General features: G+C 50.8%; 1 protein-coding gene across 2 annotated transcripts; it reads right to left on the bottom strand.

Annotated features, from left to right (window-relative positions):
- Positions 1 to 1,261: 1,261 nt before the first annotated feature.
- FOXC2 (forkhead box C2) lies at positions 1,262 to 22,637 on the bottom strand. 2 transcript variants are annotated; one of them, XM_061548577.1, is made up of 3 exons: positions 20,581 to 22,637; positions 14,646 to 14,772; positions 1,262 to 1,918 (listed from the first exon to the last, which is right to left on the bottom strand). In XM_061548577.1, exons 1-3 carry the CDS (start codon positions 22,277 to 22,279, stop codon positions 1,912 to 1,914), a joined length of 1,833 nt encoding a protein of 610 aa, XP_061404561.1. In that variant the 5' UTR covers positions 22,280 to 22,637; the 3' UTR covers positions 1,262 to 1,911. The 2 variants fall into 2 exon arrangements, with proteins under 2 accessions (XP_061404561.1, XP_061404562.1); XM_061548578.1 differs by lacking the exon at positions 14,646 to 14,772 and having other exon boundaries at positions 20,581 to 22,635.
- Between the last annotated feature and the right edge of the window lie 217 nt (positions 22,638 to 22,854).

Below are 22,854 nucleotides of genomic sequence, written 5' to 3'. Positions count from 1 at the left end.
ACTCTTGCATGCTCGTAGGGCAAGTATTCATTTCATTAATTTCATTTTACCAGGCAAGGCATGCTAAGCTCAGAAGCGACCTGGATATCACAATTATCGCTCAACGAAGTGGCTCGTCATCACATAGAAATGTATCGCAGCCAAATACCATAAATACTCGAAAGTGCTGTTAGCGAGCACCTATCGAAGCCAAAACGGCACACAAATGGGGTGGGCGGCCAACGCCATGCTCGGCCGCCTTTGTCTCCCCAATGCTGATATTTACACACGGCACCGTGTGCGCATTTAAGGTTGAGTCGACCTAGACGAGGCCTATAATTGGTTCAGGTATTCGTCTGATGCTGTCACAAGGCATAGGTACCGATGATCGCTGTGACAGGAATTTAATTCTGGTGGTCGGTTTCGCGCTAACCACCACGCTACCACTCCCCATCATATTGCACACAACAACACTACCACCAACAACAACAACACCACCACCACCAACAACACCACCACCAACAACAACACCACCACCAACAACAACACCACCAACAACAACACCACCACCACCAACAACACCACCACCACCAACAACAACAACAACACCACCACCAACAACAACAAGAGCAACAACAACAACAGCAACAAGAGCAATTCTTTATTTATTATAACAACAACAACAACAATATTTATAATCAGGTTAGAGATCGTTGCGATTACACTGTTTCTTTAATAGTACAAGTGTGTTTTCCAATAGCAAATACAAACACTGAGCGAAATAAAAATGGTGCAATAGTTGCAAAACAATATCGACAGATGCATCGACTATAAGCACAACATGTCACGTGACACCGTTGCCGTGTATTTGTGTATTTGATCAACAAAGCACGCACCAGCGAATGAAGAGACAAATGTGAAATGTTTAGCGCAAATCTATATAACAACAGCAACATGCAAGGCATTAATGAACCATTGATTACACTCACATTGAGCAAGCGGTGAATCCCCGGCTGATAAGAGAACACCGATCGACGTCCAGGGAACGGAGTGGTCACACGCGGCAGGCACTACGCGCGGTGGTGCTGCAGCTGCAGTGGAGTGGATGGAGTGACACCGCCGTTGTCTGCATCCGAGCTCAGTAATACCCCGATTTACGTCTCGACCCCCCCCCCCTTTACGTCGTCACCTTATTAACACCGCTACCCGCTTTACGTCGCCTGAACCCCCCCCCCCACACTCACGTCGCCTTACCCCCCCCCCCCCCCCACACTCACGTCGCTGACCGCATCACCCGTCCTTACTCGTTATCCGTCGCCCCAGGCTGCGCCTACCCTGTACATCGCTTCGGTTGACGTCGTTTCGATATTCGTCGTCGCGCCCATCAGGAACGCATCCCCGATGTGAACCGGAGTATTACGGTAGTTGACTTATTTGGAATCTTACCATCGTAATGTGCCAACCAATTAATAGATTATATGTAATAGAATTCGGCAATTGTGTTGATGTGATGAGACACCCCCATGAGCTGAACAATTGATGCGCGGGCTCTGTTGATTAATTTAACACCCGCGAAATTTGATGGTTTGATTCATATATATAGGCTCACGTTAAAAATGATTTCTAATTAGCCTATTTCTTCCCAAGAGCCGATTGAATATTGTGAGCAGCGACGGCTCGATAGTATATCTCACAGAGACGCGAGTTAACAGATGTAATGTTCCGATTAAGATTGGTGAAATACATTTTGAGACTTTCAAATAAAATGTAGTTTTCTCTACTTTCTCACGATTATTTTAGTGAGAAATCCATGGCTGGATCGCCGTGTGCGCATTGTGAACAGTTGGCAGGTTGTGAATCCAATCGAGGCGACGGGGCACTGGCAGTTCCACGTGATCTCAATTCCCGGCTCGAGTCAACCCGTAAGTGCATTCACCGTCTGCGGTCAAACAACAATCAACACATTGGTATTTCTTTATAGCACACAAATGAACCAGGGGCATGGTCCGAAACGTCGCGGATCATATACTTTTCCGCACCTCCGATTAGCAAGTTTTTTTCACGTACGATGCGAAAGAAGTTAAACATGCATACGCTATCCTTTAAAGAGTACAACGTTATTGACGAATGTGTTTAATTAGCAGCACGACGGCCCGACATGCGCCTATCAAGAACGCTGAGCAATTGTGTATCAGACACGTTTACGATACAGAGATCTAATATCTTTACAGACGTACAGACTATGCATTGCTTATACAGTAGCCGTGTACGGTACAGAGTTTCATCAATCCACTGCCGGAAGAAGCTATCCCAACGTCGTGTTGATCATGGAGATTGTTAGACCACACGTTACCACGCTGGTCATCGCGGATTGGTTGAAAGGATGGGAGCCCAGGAGCGGTTTAGATATCACTCACCACTGATGGTAGCCCTGGCTGGGAATCTAACTCGGGTGACCGGGTTCGTCGTCCAATGTGCTAACCACTGCGCCACTTGTACAATCCCGCCCCTGTCTCCCCTCTCCCATCCACCCCACCACGCCTTTGTGTACAACTGGAAGACGCCGTTCTTCGTGCGCACATCTACAACCCTCGATGTCAATCCACTGCTCGCTGAGGGTCTCCCAAGGCAGCGTCGGGTCGTGGAGGTTATTTGACCACACTCCACCACACTTCACCATACTTCACCACACTTCACCATACTTCACCACACTCCACCATACTTCACTTCACCATACTTCCCCACACTTCACCACACTACACCATACTCCACCATACTTCACCATACTCCACCACACTCCACCACACTTCACCATACTTCACCATACTTCACCACACTTCACCACACTTCACCACACTCCACCACACTTCACCATACTTCACCATACTTCACCACACTTCACCACACTCCACCACACTTCACCATACTCCACCATACTTCACCATACTCCACCATACCCCACCACACTTCACCATACTTCACCACACTTCACCATACTCCACCACACTTCACCACACTTCACCATACTCCACCACACTTCACCATACTTCACCACACTTAACCACACTTCACCACACTTCACCATACTCCATCATACTTCACCATACTTCACCATACTTCACCACACTTCACCACACTTCACCATACTCCACCATACTTCACCACACTTCACCACACACCACCATACACCACCATACTCCACCATACTTCACCACACTTCACCATACTTCACCACACTTCACCACACTACACCATACTCCACTATACTTCACCATACTTCACCACACTTCACCATACTTCAACACGGTGGCCAATGCACGCCGGTCGAGACGGGGGAGATGTTTAAGTTCAACACAGCACAGCAATGCGCTTTGCTGTGCTGCGCCACTGCATCTCTAGGCTATACAATTCTTATTAACCACAGCGTGAAGCTAAATGTCGGTCTATTTAAACCGCAATCAAGCCGTATACAAGGTGTTACAATGCCGGTGGTCGTGACAAATTCCTTCCCGAAGAAAAAAATTAAACCCGCTCCATCCATCACTGTCATCCCGAGCCACATCGAGCGCGCATCAAGTTGAGTGCTTGTGTCTTGAGGCCCATTACGAGCGTGCGTGCCCACTCTGAACATTCCTGAGCGACAGAGTCGCGCTCCACATCCGAACGGCGAAGAATGATGCCACGTTAACATTGTGTGCACACACAAAGATACATACAAAGATCCCCCGTATAGTATTCACATCCTGTTCGGGGCAAGGGCTGTTAGCGAGTACCCCCGAAGGCCGGCACGGCACACGAGGGAGGGGGGGGGGGGGGTAGCCAGAACCTCGCCCGGCCGCCTTTGTCTCCCTAGTGGCGCAGAACCGATTCTAACATTCGCCAATGTTTTTGGTCGTGAGCGAAATTCGAACTCGGGTTCCAAGCGCATTGCGCCACCGCTTGCCACACAAAGACAAAGATTCCCCGTATAGCCTTGACAGACTGTTGGGGTGAGTGCTGTTAGCGAGCGCGCCTATGAAGCTCGGCACGGCACACGAAGAGGCGGTGGTGTGTGTTCATCATCATACCTGGCCGCCTTTGTCTCCCCTCGTGCCGATATTTACACAGAACCGCATCAAGTCCTCGTTTTAAAACGTGAGTCGATCCTAACCCCCAGGACCACTTCAGAGATTCGCTACTGACAATCGCCGTGGCCGGAGAATGGAACTCAGCCGGCCGCGTCGCGTAGCGCAGTGCGCGCAGAAGTCGCCGCTCCCCCAACACAAACACGCAGAACGCGCAGCAAAGCACAGACAAAGATCCCCCGTATAGCCTTGCTGGGCCCAGTGCTGTTAGCGAGCACCTATGAAGGCTGGAACGGCACACGCGGGGGTGGGTGGCCAGCAACACGCAGGGCCGCCTTTGTCTCCCTCGTGGCGATATTTACGCATCGCACAAAGTACGCATTTGAGGCTGAGTTGGCCTCGGGAAGGCCGAGGACCGGTTCAGATAATCGTCACCGGTGTTGGCCGTGAGCGGGAATCGAACCCGGGTCGCCAGGTTCGTAGCGCAGCGCAACCAACCGCTCCCCACACGCTACCGCTCCCCCATAAAAGCAACACGCACACTCAACATTGTGTCTGTCACGCGCCTGTGACGGCTGCATGTCTCTGATTAGAGCTCTTCACGAGTTAAAGGGACCTCTTCGTGCGGCGGATGAATTGCAGGTGCGAGACCCGCGGAGCGCGCTTGACTATACTCCTGGGCCACACGCATCTCTGAGCGCGCGTTGCCCCGGTGTATACACAGAGACAATGTTACACTCGACCCCCCCGCCCGCCCTACGCGTTATCGACAAGTCGTATTTATGGTCGCGGCGTAGGCGTGTATTAAAGAAGCACGTGTGCGTGCTGTGTGCGTGTGAGTCGCTTCTCTCTCTCGCTCCCTGAGCCGGTATTTTGGGACGGGTAACAATAAGAACAAACATCCCATTAATACCGATATCAGCACTCTATTGAAACTTCTATAGAAACGTAATTGTCGATTGTAATTTCCAATGACATTTGCAATGCGTATTGTGCCAGTTTTATGTAAGTAAGTTGAACTTCTTTCGCACCGTACATAGCCCGGCGTGCTAGTCGGAGGTGCGGCCAATGAGCCGCATTGCTTTCTGGGAGTGCGCAGTAGCAGCAGCAGCAGCATTGGTTAAATGCAAGCAAGCTGTGTATAGTCAACGTCTCTACAGTCTACCCGTTTTCCATGCAGTCGACTTTACCTGTGTATTTATATTTGCACGGATTAATTTCTCTCTCCATATTTTCTAGAATGCTTGCGAAACTGATTGAGCTTGGAATAGGGATTATCGGCATAAGGCACTACAACTAGAGTTCAATGTATACGCAGATTCACAAGACCATTATATTATTGTTGTTGTTGCTGTACCCTATGTAACAACCACCGCAGAATCCTGAGCACAAATTAAAGCGAGATGGATGATCTTCTTGGTTCTTTCGGTAAAGTCACGTAGAAGGGAAATAATAAAATAATAAAAATACAAATAAAACATAATAAAATAATATAAATTATTGTTTCCCTTCTACGTGACTTTACCGAAAGAACCAAGAAGATGAATCCCTGCAGTCACGAACGCTTTAAAGCGAGATGGATGATGTCACGTGCCAACATGTGTTTTTGTCCGGTATTCTGAACCGTTGTGAACCGGTCCGGAAAAAAAATCGAGCACCAACCGGTTGCTCGAGAAGTGGTTGCATAGAAACCAATGAGCCCGAATGTCTGTCGTCTCGCCACGTCGCAGGAACGGGACGAGGCTGAGCCTGGACGGCCGCCTACCATCGTGGCAGGCATGCGACGACTTCCGTGAGCTGTGTCGTTAGCACGGTCGGCTACGTACGGTGCGAAAGAAGTCCATCATACATATCTCGCATGAAGTAATCGGTTAAGTAACGATTACGCTAATGGGTGTGTGTGCCACACACCTTTGTAATCGTTCGAACGAGCCACACACCGTTTGTTGCCGTGCAACTGTAGCCAAAATAAAACTTTCTCGCCGAGCGCACGGACGTATTGCTCGCGATGGATGCAGGATGTGATGAGTCGACGATTTTATATTCGTTCACTTCGCAGCCACTAGTGACCGCTACGTCGATCAGAATGTAATAAAATAAAATATTGTTCAATCAAGTGGCGATCTCAAAACGAGAAGATTATTCGAATCGTTGAGTAGCGATGTTATTATCAATATTGTATTTAATATCAATATTATCAATCTATCAATAATATACAGCGCTCAGCAAATTATAAAAAAATAACAACATCTAAACATTGTAATACATAAGCATAAGGAGATTTGCAAAAACAACACCTCCATGTGTATCGAGTAGCCCACGACGAGGAGCCCACAAGGGGTCTTGCACAACTTTCTATGGACTCCAGCGTCACACTCCACGGCAGGCGAATTACTTGGTTCACCGATGATTGCATATTCGTCAGCCTTTAGAATGAGACTTAAAGCAATGTAGACATTGTCGGCTGACCCTGCTAGAATCGTGAAGCCAATCAAACTCCACACCCTAATTGCTTTTGGGGGTCCAAATTCGTCAATGTTGATTTTCGCATTTTTGTAGTAAAGAGTAATGTACTCAGTTACATGTGTGCCAAATGTAACCCTTCTTGTCCTTCGAGAACATCATAACAAAGTGTTTTACACCAGCCAGAGCCCTTGCCGTACACTCTAATCACACTCTACTCTACAACATGCATCAAATGGTACACTGGCGCAGCGCAGTTGACTTGGGTCCCAAGGCAAGACCCCCCAGCCCCCCCACCCCCGTTACAAATGTCTCATTGGGCCCCCTCTGGGCCCGTGTTCCCCACCCGGTGCAGTTGCACCGCCTGCACACTCGATATCAACCCCGACTGCTGCAAGGTGAAGACTTGAGATTGCACGAGTGAGTGGGCGAGTGAGCGAGCGTGCACTGCTACTGCTGCTGCAGTGATGATGATGATGATGATAGCCGCCGGCATTGATTGATTGATACGCACTCAGTATACCTTTGCAAGAGAGCGGGCCCTCTGTGGGCCCCGTGTGTGTGCCCGTGTGTAGGCTCGCTCCTAATCCGCGCTCATTGTGCCGTAATTGCTTCTGGAAATCCCAAGCCCACCCACACAATTATGTTTAGCTTCGGCAGGAGCCCCACAAAGTGTATACTCTGAAGGGAAGTGGGTGTTGTGTTTTCTTCTGCTCGGCATAGTAGACCCAACTTTATACACAGCGGTCAAATGAGACGAATTATATAACCGATTTACAGAGCTGCTTTGAAGTTGTGTGTTTGCCCAGTAAGTGCGCGATTTACGCTGAGAGTCTCTGCGTGAGAGGAGTTTTATTTTCGTTGCACGTCACGTGCTGCCTAATGAATAGCCCATGCGATTAAATGCATTTCAGAACCACAATATGTGTGTGTCCGTGCGTGTGTGGTGTAAACATCAGCACTGGCGAGACAAAGGCGGCCGGGCGTGGTATTAGCCACCCAACCCCTCGTGTGCCGTACCGGACTCAATAGGTGATCGCTAACAGCACTTGCCCCAACAGCCTGCTCAAGGCTATATGGGGGATCTTTGTCTCTTGTGCATTTGAGGGTGCGGTGATCAGCGAGCACCGCTACCGGCGACGCCGGCTCGATTCCAACTGACGACCAAATTCGCACTGACAAAAATATTTGAACGCTAGGTCGACTCAGCCTTAAATGAGTACCTGGTGCGGTGTGTAAACCATCGCCACTGGGAAGACAATGGCGGCCGGACGTGGTGCTGGCCACCTACCCCCTCGTGTGCCGTGCCGGCCCGCACAGGTGCTCGCTAACAGCACTTGTCCCAACAGTCTGTTGAGGCTACACGGGGGATCGTTGTTTTTGTTGTGAATGTGACTGCGTGTATTCCTCTGTGTGTGTGTGTGCAGGCAACTGTTGTCCTCGTGATCCGCACGCTGTGCTATGAACACCGCGGCTTGAGTTCCATTACCTAGCACGGATAACATCAGTGGCAAATCGCATCAGAACGTTGACTGGGTATCTTTTAAATTGACTCGGCCTGAAAGTGGAAACGCGTGCGGTGTGTATATGCCACCCCTAATAGGTGCTCATTTGTCTCAGAAGTTTATAATAGATACACGAGATATATTTGTGTATACGCCATATGTGTGTGTGTGACTATGTAAATGTGTGTGTGTTATTACGTATGTGGAGCGGTAGTTGTAGTGGTCAGGCACTGTTTTTTTCGAACCTGGCGACCCGAGTTCGATTGCCGCTCACGGCCACCAACAGTATCGATTTCTGAACCGGCCCTGGGCCTCCCCTAGGTTGACTCAGCCTGAATTAAGTAGCTGGTGCGGTGCGTAAACATCGCCACTAGGAAGACAAAGACGGCCGGGCGTGGTTATGGCCACCCACTCCCTCGTGTGCCGTGCCGGTTTTCATAGGTGCTCGCGAACAGCACTTGCCCCAACAGTCGGTTAAGGCTACACGGGGGGTCTTTCTTTTTGTTATTACGTATGTGTTCGTGCGTGCCTGTGTGTAAGTCAAATACATCGTCTATAGACACGATGACTAAACAATTTATATGGCTGCACGGGGGATCTGGTATATTCGGTGTGTGTGTGTGTACAGTACTGATGAGCGAGTCCCTGCGTGCGGCAGTGTGTGTATAATTTTGCATTCGTACGCATGCCTGGCTGTCCGTTTTCGATTCACTCTCACGACCATTAACAGTGGCGTATTTTTTACCGGTTCTGGATCTTCTCTAGGTCTACTCAGCCTTAGATGAGTATCCGGTGCGGTGTGTAAACATCGCGACGAGAGAGACAAAGACGGCCGGGCGTGGTGCTGGCCACCCACCCCCCTCGTGTGCTGTGCCGACCTTCGTAAGTGCTCGCTAACAGCACTTGCCCCAACAGTCTGTGAATGCGACTCGGGGTGCCAGTGACAGCCATATGTCCGCACGTGCCCTTTGAATGTTCACTTGGGCTCTCACTTGGCCAACTGCGAGTGCAGAGGGGAGCATCAATCCACAGCCTTCCTCTGCACTCCAGCACGCACCATCCTCAAGTACCCATCGACATTAATGTTCACAAGAATAACCGGCACTTCTTTTCACGTGCACAGCATCGTCAGTCTACTGCGAGATGAAGGCCTCCCCACGCCACTGTCCCTGAGCGTGGGTTGGTGAAGGGACGGGGTCCAAGACTGGATCAGACGTCACTTGCAAGTGACGTCAGCCTCCGTCGGGAATCTAACTCAGGTTCGCCGGGCTCACAGCGTAGTGTTTAAGCAATGATTCACCAATCTACCTCAATAATAATGCATGCTAGCATTGGGCATATTTGAAACAAATATCGATTCACGTTATTTAACTGAGGGGCGGCGAATTACAATGTGACACCTCCGGTGAGCACGGTTGGCTACGTACGGTGCGAAAGAAGTTAAAAATAAGGACATACGTGACCATGTGCACAGAACAACATGATATTTAAAATCATTCTGGAAAATCCAGTGTGGGAAACAAAGAAACAGAGTTTCAAAAGTTTAAATGAACTGGAGGTAGCCGGGTGGCCCAGAGGTCAGATCTCTGAGCTGGCGCCATCAACATCCTGGGGTCCCATCCAGGCAGCTGCCTGCCATTAAGCCGCCTTCTAAAGCAGGGCGGCTGTATATTACCCCCCCCCCCCCCCCCCTCACATGTCTTTAAGTCAGTGACTTAAATGAGTCAAACTCCAGCTCTAAGACGTAATAATATCGGATTGACGACTACGCGACAAGCGGGTGGGACAGAGCTGCGTGCCTCCCTCGAAGTGTGGCAGAGAGGCGATTTGAAGCGACCTCGAACGTAGCTCTGTGCTCTCCACGTCCGCGGACCGTTCTCTCATACGAATGGGTTTCCCTGCCCTGCATGAGATCCGAATGCGACTCTCCGTGTGATGACAAGGCAAAGTTAAGACGTCGCATACCTCTACGTTAGACTCCGATTCACATGCCCAGCGATATTCCTGTTAAATCGCAGGCATCAACACCCGAGTGTGGGTTCTGGGAAGAGGTCACGAACCGTGGCGGTGGATTGCGCGAGTCTGTTGACTGCTTTAAGGTGGACAGATGAGAAGGGGGAGGAGAGACGCGAGGCTTCGCGGGGCTTCGGAGACCACGCTCTGGGTGGTGGACGGAGCAAGAAGCTGCTGCTGCTTCTGTATGTACGTGTACGTGTGTTGAACTTATTTCGACCGTACATAGCCAACCGTGCTAATCTGTGTGTCTCTCTGGCTCTCTATGGGTGTCTCTGTGTGTATATGTGGGTCTCTATTGGTCTATGGAGTGTCTCTATGGGTCTCTGTGGGTCTCTGTGTATGTATGTATCTTGAACTTATTTCGCACCCTACGTGGCCAACCGTGCTAATCGGAGGTGCGGGGGAAGGACAACAAACTAAAGACAAAAAGCAGTTCTAAAGAAATGAGTTTGTCAATCTAGACGATGATGATTTAAAAGTGCCTCACTCCAGCGGCTTCCTAATATCGGAAGGAAGAGCGTTCCAGACGGTGGCAGAAACACATCTGAAAGCGAGCGATGCGGTGACCGCCTTTGTTCGATGGCCAGCCAAAGGCTGCTCCTGCGAGGATGACAGGATTGAGGCCGGATGCCTGCCGGTCTCCTGCACGAGTAAATTGGCCGAGGACGATCTAGTTAGATTAATTCGCCCCCGCAGTCATTCTCAGACTGACTTGCACCACGAACCTCAGTTGAACGTTCGTGGTAGCGAGCCGGCGTCTCCCGAGCCGCATGCGGCTCTTTAATCCAACACATGCGGCTCTACCGAAGGGGCTTAACGTAGAACACACGATCACAGTAGCAAATAATAATGAATGTCTTCCATGCTGTGCCGAAAACTGTCAATATATACACACATGTATATACACTTGACTCTTTTCAGAACTCACGAGTTCTGAAAAGGTGGGCCACCCCTGGTCAATAGGATATACCGACCGAAACATCGTCTCACCGCGGAATTAATGAATAGATATTCAAAAGCTGCACTGAAATTATGAGTGAGGTCGGTGAAAGGATGTATTCGTCATGATCAGATGTATACACATTCTCAATTCTAGCCATTCTCAATTCGCCATGTCGATAATGGGGTTTGTTTTAACCATACTTCACCCTGCTGGTGATTGTGGGTTTTTGAAGACGTGGGTGGGGTGGGTGGGGAGGGGTGGGGGCGTGCAGGACCTGTTCCGATATCACTGACCACTGATGTTAGCCGTGGTCGGGAATTCAACTCGACAACTGATATAATTAATATGTAAACACACACACACACGGCTCGGTCTATCTACGTACAAATACAATATCATTCACATACGTAGGCCTATCGGCCTCGGAACATGTTTGTCCAGCAGGCATCATTTAACCGGATTAGTCTGAATTTGTTTAACATTTATGTATAGAGGTAAAATCGCGTCTCTTCATTAATCTATACCAACACTCCTCTAAAGCACCACATAGTCCAGCTGTCTTTGCCAATCCCCTGCTGGATGAAGGCCTCTGCACGTCGTATCGGTCGCGACGGCCGTCTGAACATGCCCCACCACCACCACTCCAACTGGGTTGGTGAATGCGTGGGGTTACCCCAGGACTGATTCTGATATCACTCGCTCACTGATGTCACTTTTCCCGGCAGCGTGCACATACAGAGATATATTTACACGTTATCATGGCAACCAAACAACTTCCAATTAGGGCCGTGTATATATTAACATAGCTATTAAGCGCACAAATGACCCGTGACATTCAAATAATAATATTAATAATAATAACAAACTCCATCGCGTCCTTCATTCACATGCAGAGCGACCGTCCACGTTGGGACTGGCAATTGGAAAGTCGAGGCAGCCGGCCGGGGCCTTAGCCCCAATGGTTCCACATTATCAGGGCTTACATTGTCACAGAACAATTATCCGGGCCACTAATATACTGGAGAAGGTGGCACGTCGACCAGTAGCCACAGCCCATAGCGAGAGATATACTGGATGTGGTATGCTGGGTGCGGAAATATGTCACGGGTCGTCGACCCGGCTGAAATGCAGCCTCGCTCTTACGGCGCAGCGAGCGCGGCCCGGTGGGCCAGCTGACGACTGGGGCGCGTGGCGAGACGGGTGCGACGTGGTGTGTGTTAGGCCACAGGCAAGCCCTGAGCCGCCCTTCCACCTCATGGCAGCAAGAGGCCCTTTACCAAAGTCGCAGCCAGGGTGGCGAAGCTCTCGAGTGTGCAGGCGGTGCAACTGGGCCCACGGGCTGGGGGCGGCGGGGGGGTGGGGGGATTGCAGAGAGGGCCCCGTCTCCTGCATTGCACCAGGGGCATGCCCCCCCCCCCCACCACGCTACGCCACTGAGTGCAGTAGAATACGTAAATCAGGGTTCACTTGAGTGCCCGTGTGTATCTGCGGTGTGTGTACATGCGCGGGCATGGTTTGTGCACGTGTCGGTGAGCGTTTAAGTCGCACGTACTGTAGCAATGTCACCTCCATGGTCTAGTTTGTTTTTCACATGGCAAACAAAAACAGCGAAACGCGTCCGCCCCCATCGGTGCCGGGGCTTGGCGCCTCGAGGTGTAAACTGCACGGGAGCGCGAGGTGCTGATGATTATTAAACGATGGCGATGATGATCACCATGACGTTGTTGATGATCGTTTATTACACGGGGATTGAACCGAAGGTCACCTCCGTGTGCCGTGAAGTGGATGTCGATTGAAGTGCCCCCTCCCCCCTGACTCCCCGTGACATCATCGGCAGTAGCAGCAGCAGCAGCGGTGGCGGTGGCCAATGCTCGCTCCGCGATGGTGCGCCGTGGGTTTAAAAACTCCAGATTAGAAAATTGCCCGCAATTAAATTGTGAAGACGATAATTGGGGCCTCAGTAACTGTAGCCTATACACTTTCCAGGACTCCCTCTATCTCCAAAGAAATACTGTAATCAAGCTCATTGGGCTCTCACCTGCTTAAATAGCGGCCATCAATCAGGCGCTCGGTCACAATGGCGTGCGCATACAACATGAGGTTATATTAGAGAGCTCACGTAACAAAGGGTGAATGTTCGTACAAACACGTGGTATGGCCCGTGTACGTTATAGTTGATAGACGCATATATATAGCTACGCGCATAATGGGCGCTTACAATATTTAATGAATGGCAGATTTTAATTAAACCGAAGTTAGCTGAATGTGTATATTGAGTATATAATTGTCTTATATGACGGCCATGCGTGTATTATAATAGCACATTATATGATTAGTATAAACTGTGTGGGTTGAAGCGGTGGCGTCGTGGTTAGCGCATTGCGTTAAGTCAATGCAAAATTGGCGACCCAAGTTCATTTCCAGTTTTTCGCCCACGGTGAAACTTCAGTGGAACAATTCGATTTGAGCCAGTCCTCCCCTCTTCCCGCAAACCCCCACGACACCCACACACATCCGCGTGCTCACCGATGGTCAAACAACCCCTTGGACCAACATTCGCGGAGGAGGCCTTCGTCCAGCAGTTGATTGAGAACGTTTTGAAAAGTTATTTTTATTATCATTTTACAAACTGCCCTGGACAGAGCGATGGCATTAGAATTGCGATAAAACCCTATAACTTATTTTTCCAAAACATAGTGGCTCCCTTGTACGTGTATGTCCCGTGTAGGTGTGTGTACTGTGTGTACTGTGTGTAAGTATGTGTACTGTGTGTGCTGTGTAGGTGTGTGTACTGTGTGTACTGTGTGTAAGTGTGTGTACTGTATGTAAGTGTGTGTACTTTGTGTACTGTGTAGGTGTGCACTATGTAGGTGTGTGTGTACTGTGTGGGTGTGTGTGTACTGTGTGTACTGTGTGGGTGTGTGTACTGTGTGTAGTGTGTAGGTGTGTGTACTGTGTGTACTGTGTGTAAGTGTGTGTACTGTGTGTGCTGTGTAGGTGTGTACTGTGTGGGTGTGTGTACTGTGTGTACTGTGTGGGTGTGTGTACTGTGTGTGTGTATTGTGTGTACTGTGTGTATTGTGTGGGTGTGTGTACTGTGTGGGTGTGTGTACTGTGTGTACTGTGTGGGTGTGTGTACTGTGTGTGTGTACTGTGTGTGTATTGTGTGTATTGTGTGGGTGTGTGTACTGTGTGGGTGTGTGTGTACTGTGTGTACTGTGTAGGTGTGTGTACTGTGTGGGTGGGTGTACTGTGTGTACTGTGTAGGTGTGTTTACTGTGTGTACTGTGTATGTGTGTGTGTACTGTGTACTGTGTGTATGGTGTGGGTGTGTGTACTGTGTGTACGGTGTGGGTGTGTGTACTGTGTGTACTGTGTGGGTGTGTGTACTGTGTGTACTGTGTGGGTGTGTGTACTGTGTGTACTGTGTGGGTGTGTGTACTGTGTGTACTGTGCACTGCGTGGGTGTGTACTGTGTGTACTGTGTGTACTGTAGGTGTGTGTACTGTGTAGGGGTGTGTGTATTCTGTACGCAATGTGTACGCAACGGTGGCGCAGTGGATCGTGCTGAATTGCGCTACGAACCCCGGGACCCGAGTTCGATTCCCGCTCGCGGTGTCGAAGATGAGAAGACGAACTGTGTCTCCCCTACGTCGACTCACTTATAATGAATACCTTGTGCGGTGTGCACCCATCAGCACCGGGAGAGACAAAGGCGGCCGGGCGTGGTGTTGGTCATCCACCACCTTGTATGCCGTGTCGGTCTTAATAAGCTCTCGCTCACAGTCCTTGCCCCAAGAGTCTGTTAAAGGGGTTTCGTGGACACAGCAATCTTAGTTGCAAACGCGCAAGCAGACGCTGTACAACGGCACACTGCGGATCGATAAAGTCGGAGACGGTGTGCGTCCTTTGAGTTCATCAGCCGCGCTTAAGTCCACAAATACTGAATGACGCCGTTGAATATCAAACATTAAAATTACAGAATAAATAAACAGTATGTATTAGTTTCCTGCTCAGCCGGGATTAATGTATCGCTCCAAATGTGCTGCGACTCTGTTCGCCTGGGCTTGGAGTTTGGGATTAGCGGCAAGAGGTTCTACCACGACAGTACAATTTATACCGTGTCCAGAACAAATAATAATGATATATTATTGCACCCTATAGTCCTATAATCATATGTGCAGGTTTATATAACAACAAAATTAGGACAAAATATGGCGAGAAGAAATAATTGACCGAAACAGCGATCCAAACTTTGTTTTTTCCGGCTGATGCTGAAGCACCGTGCTGCACTGTACTGGCATTCTAAGTTTTAAAACAAAACATTTTCAACTGGGTCGCGGTGTGTGTGTGTGCCTTTGGGTGGCTTCTCAAATTAATTCGTCACAACTCCAGAAGCTTACGCTAGAAATTACAAACACAAGTGTTGAGATTCACGGACTGAAGGTTTGAGCATCAAATGGCGTTTAAAAAAAGTGTGATGCCATCCACGAACGTGCGCATCTTTCTAAACGTACGCTTTCTAATTAGAATCCACTGCATGCCCGCAACAGATATATCCTCAGGTACAAACCAAACCTACAAGAAGGTTGTAATTTATATATGTACGTTCGACACCACGGATCTCCCTTGCAACAACTGGAAAACGGAATAATCCGCGTAAGAAATCAATATAAATTAAACCCCTGTTTGTTTAAATACAAGTAGCTGGGAAATTGAGTTTCTAAATGAAAAATGAATTCCTCGGCTAACAGAAGCAGGCAATGTACTCCGTAATGTACGTGAGTGTACACATATATACCGCATATTAGATGCGTAATTGCGTGTATATAGCACAGCAATTAAAGTTCAGCACAAAGTGCGCACTGTGTGTATAAAGTTGGGTACACGCAGTCCTGGGAATTGCAGTGAATACTGGGGCCTCTTGTGAGAACACGAAGCCGCACGCCAGCGAGCCCTCCCTCCATAGTTCTCTTTGGTACAAAATAAGAAAAAAGCATGTAAATAAATATATAAATGTATATATATTATGTGTGTAGTGAAGGCCCCTCGGTGCGTCTCGTGTTTATTTGTTCACTTAAACGTATGTGTATATATTCGACGATTAAAGTATTCGGGGAATGTACGTAATCATTGTTGTAAATGCGTTTATATTGAGGCTCCGTCTAGATGGAGTGAGAGAGAAAGGAACATTTGGAGGTAGACCCCATCCCCATTCCAACTAGATCGCCAGCAGTCATGTTTTATCCACTGCTGGATGAAGGCTTCCCCAAGTCAATGCCAAACTCCATCTGTACTCTTAGTTCTTTCGGTAAAGTCACGTAGGTAAAAAATGTAATCAAAATTAATAAAAATAAAAACAATAAAATCACGACGTTTCGGAGGCAACACAAGCTTCGGTCTTCAGGTGAAACTGTCACAGCAAAATATCTGTATCAAGTGAAGACGGAAGCTTCACTTTTTTATTTTTATTAATTTTTATTTCATTTTTTACCTACGCGACTTAACCGAAAGAACTAAGACTATGAATCCTTGCAGTCAAGAAAGCTTCAAATCTAAAACTCCATCTGCTCAAGAGGCACCACCGTGGTGGACTCTTCACTCCGTCTCGGCGGTAATCGTCATCTCTGGCGTGATCATCTCTGGTGGGATCATCATCATCATCCTTTGGTTGCCATTCCGTAACCAGCCTCGTCCACGCGATATCATTCTTCTTAGTGGTGTGGCTCCTGGTTCAAGCCCACCCACCTTTCTTCGCAGTTAAAGATAGTCTCTCAACGAATGTGCGTCTTCTTCTCTGATTCACGTGTCCCTCTTTCTGTCTCTCACGTGCAATTAGCAACGAACCAATGTAGACTTTAAAAAATATTCAAAGTTTGCAATCGGTGCATATTACCTGCCACATAAACATGCACTGATAACGCTCATGAAACTAAACTCTGACAATGTCGCAATATATAATGGACCCCCTGATAGCAATTCATCTTTACTCCGCTCGATGATGTACACGTCAACAATAAAGACGGAATATATCGTCCGCCCATGTCGGCGCGCTGTGTAATGCGTGTACGCACGTAGAGTATGAGACATCAAAAATAATTATTATTATCGAACGGCCCATGCCAATATGTGCGCACCATCATCTACACACGCCAATCGCCTACATCGCACCGCATATACGCATCGCCACAAGTGTGCGTTAAAGTCACGAGCTTGAACTTAAGAATGCCGTCGATGCATTTAATGTGTCAATTGTTAACAAGCGTGAGTTATTTGTCCGTGACTTCAACAGACCTGCCAGGAAGAGGTTTCTCCTCCACGCGAACCTTTCCTTTTATTGGGCGGAAGCCGCTTTAATTGCGCATTCATTTGTCCAGCAACCGAGGGAGAAAAGGTGACCGTGCCATTCTCCAAGAGCGCTAATAGCCGTTGGGTATTGCGTGCATAGCGCCGCTCGGTCGCATTGTGCGGAGAGATTTGTTTTGACATGTTTGTGACTGCGCGTCACTCACACCCCTACGAGCACCGCCGCCCATAAAGACCCCTCTCTTGCCCCTCTATAACTTTGTCTGCGCGACCTGAGCCTACACAGCTATAGGGGCACGCGTCAAGGACGATGTTGTTTCTACAATGTGGGCCAAATTCCCTGAGCCGTGCAGGGAGCGAATTCATTTGCCGCCTCAACTCGAGGACGGACCCCAGGGGGCCGCCGAGCGCGTGTTTACGGCGACAATAGCAGCAGCAGCAGCGGCCTCGTGCGTGGAGACGTCGAGTGTCGTGTCGAGTGTAGAAGAACTTGGGACAGGCATCTCGATGGCACGACGACCCCCGTCCCCGCCTTCGTGTCAAGTTAAACGGAGACGTAAACCCGAGATAATCTTGCATCACCTTGGTGGAGTGTCACGGCGTGCGTGCTTACACGCATGCGGCACTCACACACTCACTCACACCCACACACATTCACACAAAGATAACAAAGATCCCCCATATAGTCTTAACAAACTGTAGGGGCAAGTGCTGTTAGCGAGCACCTATGAAGGCCGGAACGGTACACGAGGGGTGGGTGGCCAGCACCACGCCCGACCGCCGTTGTCTCCCTAGCGACGATGTTTACACACCGCACCAAGTACTCATTTGAGGCTGAAGCCGACCTAGGGGAGGCCCAGGACCGGTTCAAATAATCGTCACTGGTGTTTGCCGTGAGCGGGAATCGAAACCGGGTCGCCAGGTTTGTAGTGCAGCGCGCTGACTGCTACACCACCCACACACACTCACACACACACTCACTCCCACACCCACACACACTCACACACACACTCACTCACACACCCACACACACTCACACACACACTCACACACCCACACACCCTGTGACTCCAGGGAGCGGTGGCGTAGCAGTTAGCGCACTGAGATACGAACCAGGAGAATCCCACTTCGATTTTCCGCTCACGAACAATGTCAGTGACGAACATCCGAACCGGTCCTGGGCCTCCCCGAGGTCGACGCAGCCTCTAAAAGGAGTGTCTGGCGCGCAGTGGCTCAACACCAGCCCTGGGTCGACAGCGCGGCCACCCACACCCAGCGTGTGCCGGCCCGACCTTGGTCGGTGCTACTCACGAAGAGCCCTTGCCCCAACAGTCTTTTGAATTCTATACGGGGGATCTGTGTCTGTTGCATGCGGCACAGAGTGCGGTGATTGGTCCCGCGCGCGATGGTGCTGTGGACGTTGTATGTCCGTAATGTATATATATGCGCGGAAACGGAATTACACCCATGGGACAGAATCATACAAATTTAACGCGAGCATTTTTGGGAGAGACTTTTATATAGTTTCTAAAAGTTCTCACGAGACGGGTTAATCCCAATAGTTGGAGATGTCGTTATATATATATTTATTTTATCCATTTCATCGGCGTGGCTAAAATCACTGCGTTGGCCTTGTAATTCCGTTACCGCGGAATCGCCCACATTTGTACGTGCACACGATGACTGAAAGGAATATTGGAAACCCAATATTTGGAGCCAATTTCTCCATCTATTCACTGCACACGAGTAATAGAAAAAAAATCCCGCAAACATTTTGTATTGGCACAGTAAAACTATTTATTTACAAGATAACAACATCGCAAAGATCTACAATATATGGCTATATATATGTGTGTGTTCACGCATATACAAGGGAAACGAAGTTGATGCTGCATGTACTATTTGTCCATTGAACATAATATAGTTTATCAAAGTGATGATTGTGCCACGAAAACAATTATTCAATAAATTAGTCTCTGATTCATATAGTTAGAAATGCAATGTTATATCTGTAGCGAAAAAAAATTAGCATTGTTTTGTTTGTTTTAACTCTACATGATAAAAGTTTTATAAATAATAAATTAGGTGGTAACATTTTGGTTTATAGCGCAAAGTCCGGTGGAAAAGAATGCAAGGTAATAATTGTTGTTGCTGTTGTTGTTTCCATACAGTCCGTTACGTCGCTAGATATTGCAATAGAACAACACCGGTGCATTTCCAAGATGCAATTATCGACCCCTTTTTTCATAATCTATTGATATTATTCATTAGTAATATTATTCTCAATAAAAGTACACGTGCGGTTGTATATTGTATACGCGATAGCGAAAAGCTAACTTAGCCAAGTACATTGTTGACCAAATCCATGATGAGTAGTTGTTTGTTTACATTTCCGATTGCAGGGAGGGGGTTACTGGGTGGGGGTGTGGGGGGTGTGGAGGAATACGATTAAAACGCTGCTCAAGGAATATTTGTTAACGCGGCGAAGCCACATCCACGTGTGCCTGTGAATGCACAAAGTAAATACGCGGCATCTCACACCGCTGTTGCCTTTGTTGTTGTTGTAGTTGGAGTCACCTCTCTCTTTCTCAGCCACTTTTCTCGAGGCAATGTCGAGGACGGTCAGCGATGGTGGGCGGACTTGGTTCTCCAGCACCCAGAGACCAACATCCACGTTCGTTTCGAGGTCTCTTAATTAATTGCCCATTGACCCCCCCCACCCCGCTTCGTTCCTCGGCCTGCACGTGCGCGCTATGGACATCAGAGTCGGAAACTGCTTCTCCCATCCCGTCGCTTTGCCCTCTCCAGCCCGGGGCATTATTGAGCCAGTTTCAACTTCACGGCGAAGCATCAGCCCGCTCGTGTCCCCACCCAAAACAATTACCAGGGTGTTGCAATTCTGCCTTAGAAAAATTCTCATCTGCGCCTTGGTGTTCTTTACGTTGCGGTGGTAACCTCCACATTACTGTGGCCGGGGGCCCAATGTCTCCTCAATGGACGCGTGCACACAAGACCACAAATGTATTGTTGTTGACTTTTCATTCCAGCGGTGGCATCTCGGCGGGCCGCGGGCTCGCCCAAAAGTAGCGAACAGATCACGGGGCTCACGTCAGTCAATCGACCCTTGGTCAGGATTCGAATTCGGGTTGGGGGAGACGGGGACTAATAATGAGTTGTGCCAACTCGCGCTCTCTCTCTCTTACGTTTACGCACAATTATATAACGTATACGCACGGGTCGCATTAAAATAAAAAAAAATACTACACGCATAGGATCTGTGGCGCGTCGTGGCGCTAGTACTTACTGCAGTCGTACGCGGCGGGGTACGTGCCCGAGCGGTACAGAGTGGCCGATCGGAAGGACATCTGACAGCTGCTGGACGCGCTCACCTGCGCCGCGGCGGCGCTCGCAGCCAGACCCTCCATGAGGCCCAGCCGTGGTGGCGGGTCGAACATGTCACGCGAGCCGAAATGCTGCTGCTGCTGCTGAGTGACGAAGCTACCAGCACCGCTGGCACCGTGGCCAGAATCTTGTCCCATGTACCAGGACGGGAGCCGCGCGACGCCGCCTTGGTCTTGGGCGCTGTGGTGAGACGCCTGGAGCGCGCTCAGGATGCCATCCTGGTGGTGCTGCTGGTGCTGCTGCTGCTGCTGGTGATGATGCTGCTGCTGCTGTTGATGCTGCTGGTGATGCTGGCTGGAGCTGAGGTTGAGCGCGCCCAGGTGCGGCACGGTGGACGTGATGGCGTGGTCGGGCGACGGCGACGTGTCCTCGTGCAGCGACACGGACGCCGAGGAGGGCCCCTGCTCGGCCCGCTCCCCAGCGGCGTATTGCAGGCTCATGGTCTGCAGGCTGCAGTGGTAGGGCTGCCCTCCTCCCCCTACCCCTCCCGCTCCGCCGCCTGCCTCGGCGCCCTGTCCGCACGGGCTGTACACGGACGCCTGCTGGGGCTGCGCGTAGTGCAGAGACATGAGCGGCAGCATGAGCGGCCTGGGAGGAGACACGAGAGCGTGGCCCAGCTCACCGCCGTTGATGCCGTGCAGGCCGCCCGCGCGCAGCATGGCCGTGCTGGGCGGGCTGTCCACCACGCCGAAGCCGCCAACCACCCCTCCACCACCACCACCGCCGCCTGCTCCCCCCGAGCCTCCCCCGACTCCGTGCGCCGACGAGTCGGTGAGGCCGCTCTCCATGGACCCCGAGCGGTTGGAGGTGACGCTGCGGGGGCTGTCCTGCGCCACGTTGCTGCTGTCGGGGCTCTCGATCTTGGGCACCACGAGGATGGCCGCGGGGGAGCCGCGCGAGTGAGGAGGAGGAGAGCTCAGGGCGCGACTGCCCTCGCTGCCGCTGCCCTCGGAGCACAGCAGCTGCTGCTGATGCTGCTGCTGCTGGCTGCCGTGCTCCTTCTTGGTGGACTCTTCGCCCTGCTCCTTGCCGCCCTGCTGCTGCTGCTGCACATCCTTGTCGCGATGCACGTCCTTCTTCTTGAAGCGCCTCCTGCGCCGCAGGAAGCTGCCGTTCTCGAACATGTTGTACGAGTCCGGGTCCAGCGACCAGTAGCTGCCCTTGCCGGGCTTCTTGTCGTCGCGGGGAACCTTGACGAAGCATTCGTTGAGGCTGAGGTTGTGCCGGATCGAGTTCTGCCAGCCCTGCTTGTTCTCGCGGTAGAACGGGAACTTGTCCATGATGAACTGGTAGATGCCGTTGAGGGTCACCTTCTTGTCGGGCGCGCTCTGGATGGCCATGGTGATGAGAGCGATGTAGCTGTACGGGGGCTTCACCAGGTCCTTGGGCGCCTGGTGCGGGTGCGAGTATGGCCCGTAGTGTCGGGACAGCCCCGCCGAGTAAGGGTCCGCGTTGGCCGCCGAGTACATCCCGACCGGAGCCGCGGGAAGGCCGCCGTAGCCGCCCGCCGAGCGGTAGAAGTTCTGCTCGCTCAGGTAGGGAGACATCACTCCGAGCGCGTTCGCGTTCGACACCGGGTAGCGGGCCTGCATCGCAGACATCGCTGGAGGCGCCGCGGTGGAAGTTGGTGGCTTTGCTCCGCGCGCTCTCTCGCTCGCCTCACTGCTCTGTTCTCTCTGTCTCTCTCTGCTACAATCACTCCGTCTCGCTGGAGAGCTCAGCTCAGACTGCGCTAGAGAGCTCCTGGACGCACTGCTGCAGAAGCCGGCCACTCGTAGTGGTCGCGGTAACAGCAGCGGCAGCAGCAGCGGCGACAACAGCGAGAGCGAAGCCACCAAGCACAGAGCCGCCAAGCACAGAGCCGCCACCACCACCAGCAGCAGCAGCACCAAACTGCGCACGCCGGCCCGCAGTCGCGAACGCTTCGCGTTTGTTGGTGCGCGGCGTCGGTCATTTCACGGGGGGCAGTCCCAGCGGCCCCCCGCGCACGGCCCCCACGCGGCTCCTCCCCGCCCGCTCCGCCCCGGCCAATGCGGCGGCGCGGGCAGCGCCGAGTGCGCACCCCGCCCCCCGCCCCGCCGCGAGACGCCCGAGGGGGCGGGCGGGCGGCACCACCGAAGCGGCAGCGGCGGCGGCGTCGTGGGCAGTGACGCGGGGGGCTGACAAACAACGACCA

This window comes from Lethenteron reissneri, chromosome 9, assembly GCF_015708825.2.
Source record: "Lethenteron reissneri isolate LAM-NWPU_2019-01 chromosome 9, ASM1570882v1, whole genome shotgun sequence".
In the NCBI taxonomy this organism is placed as follows: domain Eukaryota; kingdom Metazoa; phylum Chordata; class Hyperoartia; order Petromyzontiformes; family Petromyzontidae; genus Lethenteron; species Lethenteron reissneri.
This window is presented reverse-complemented; position numbering and strand designations above follow the sequence as displayed.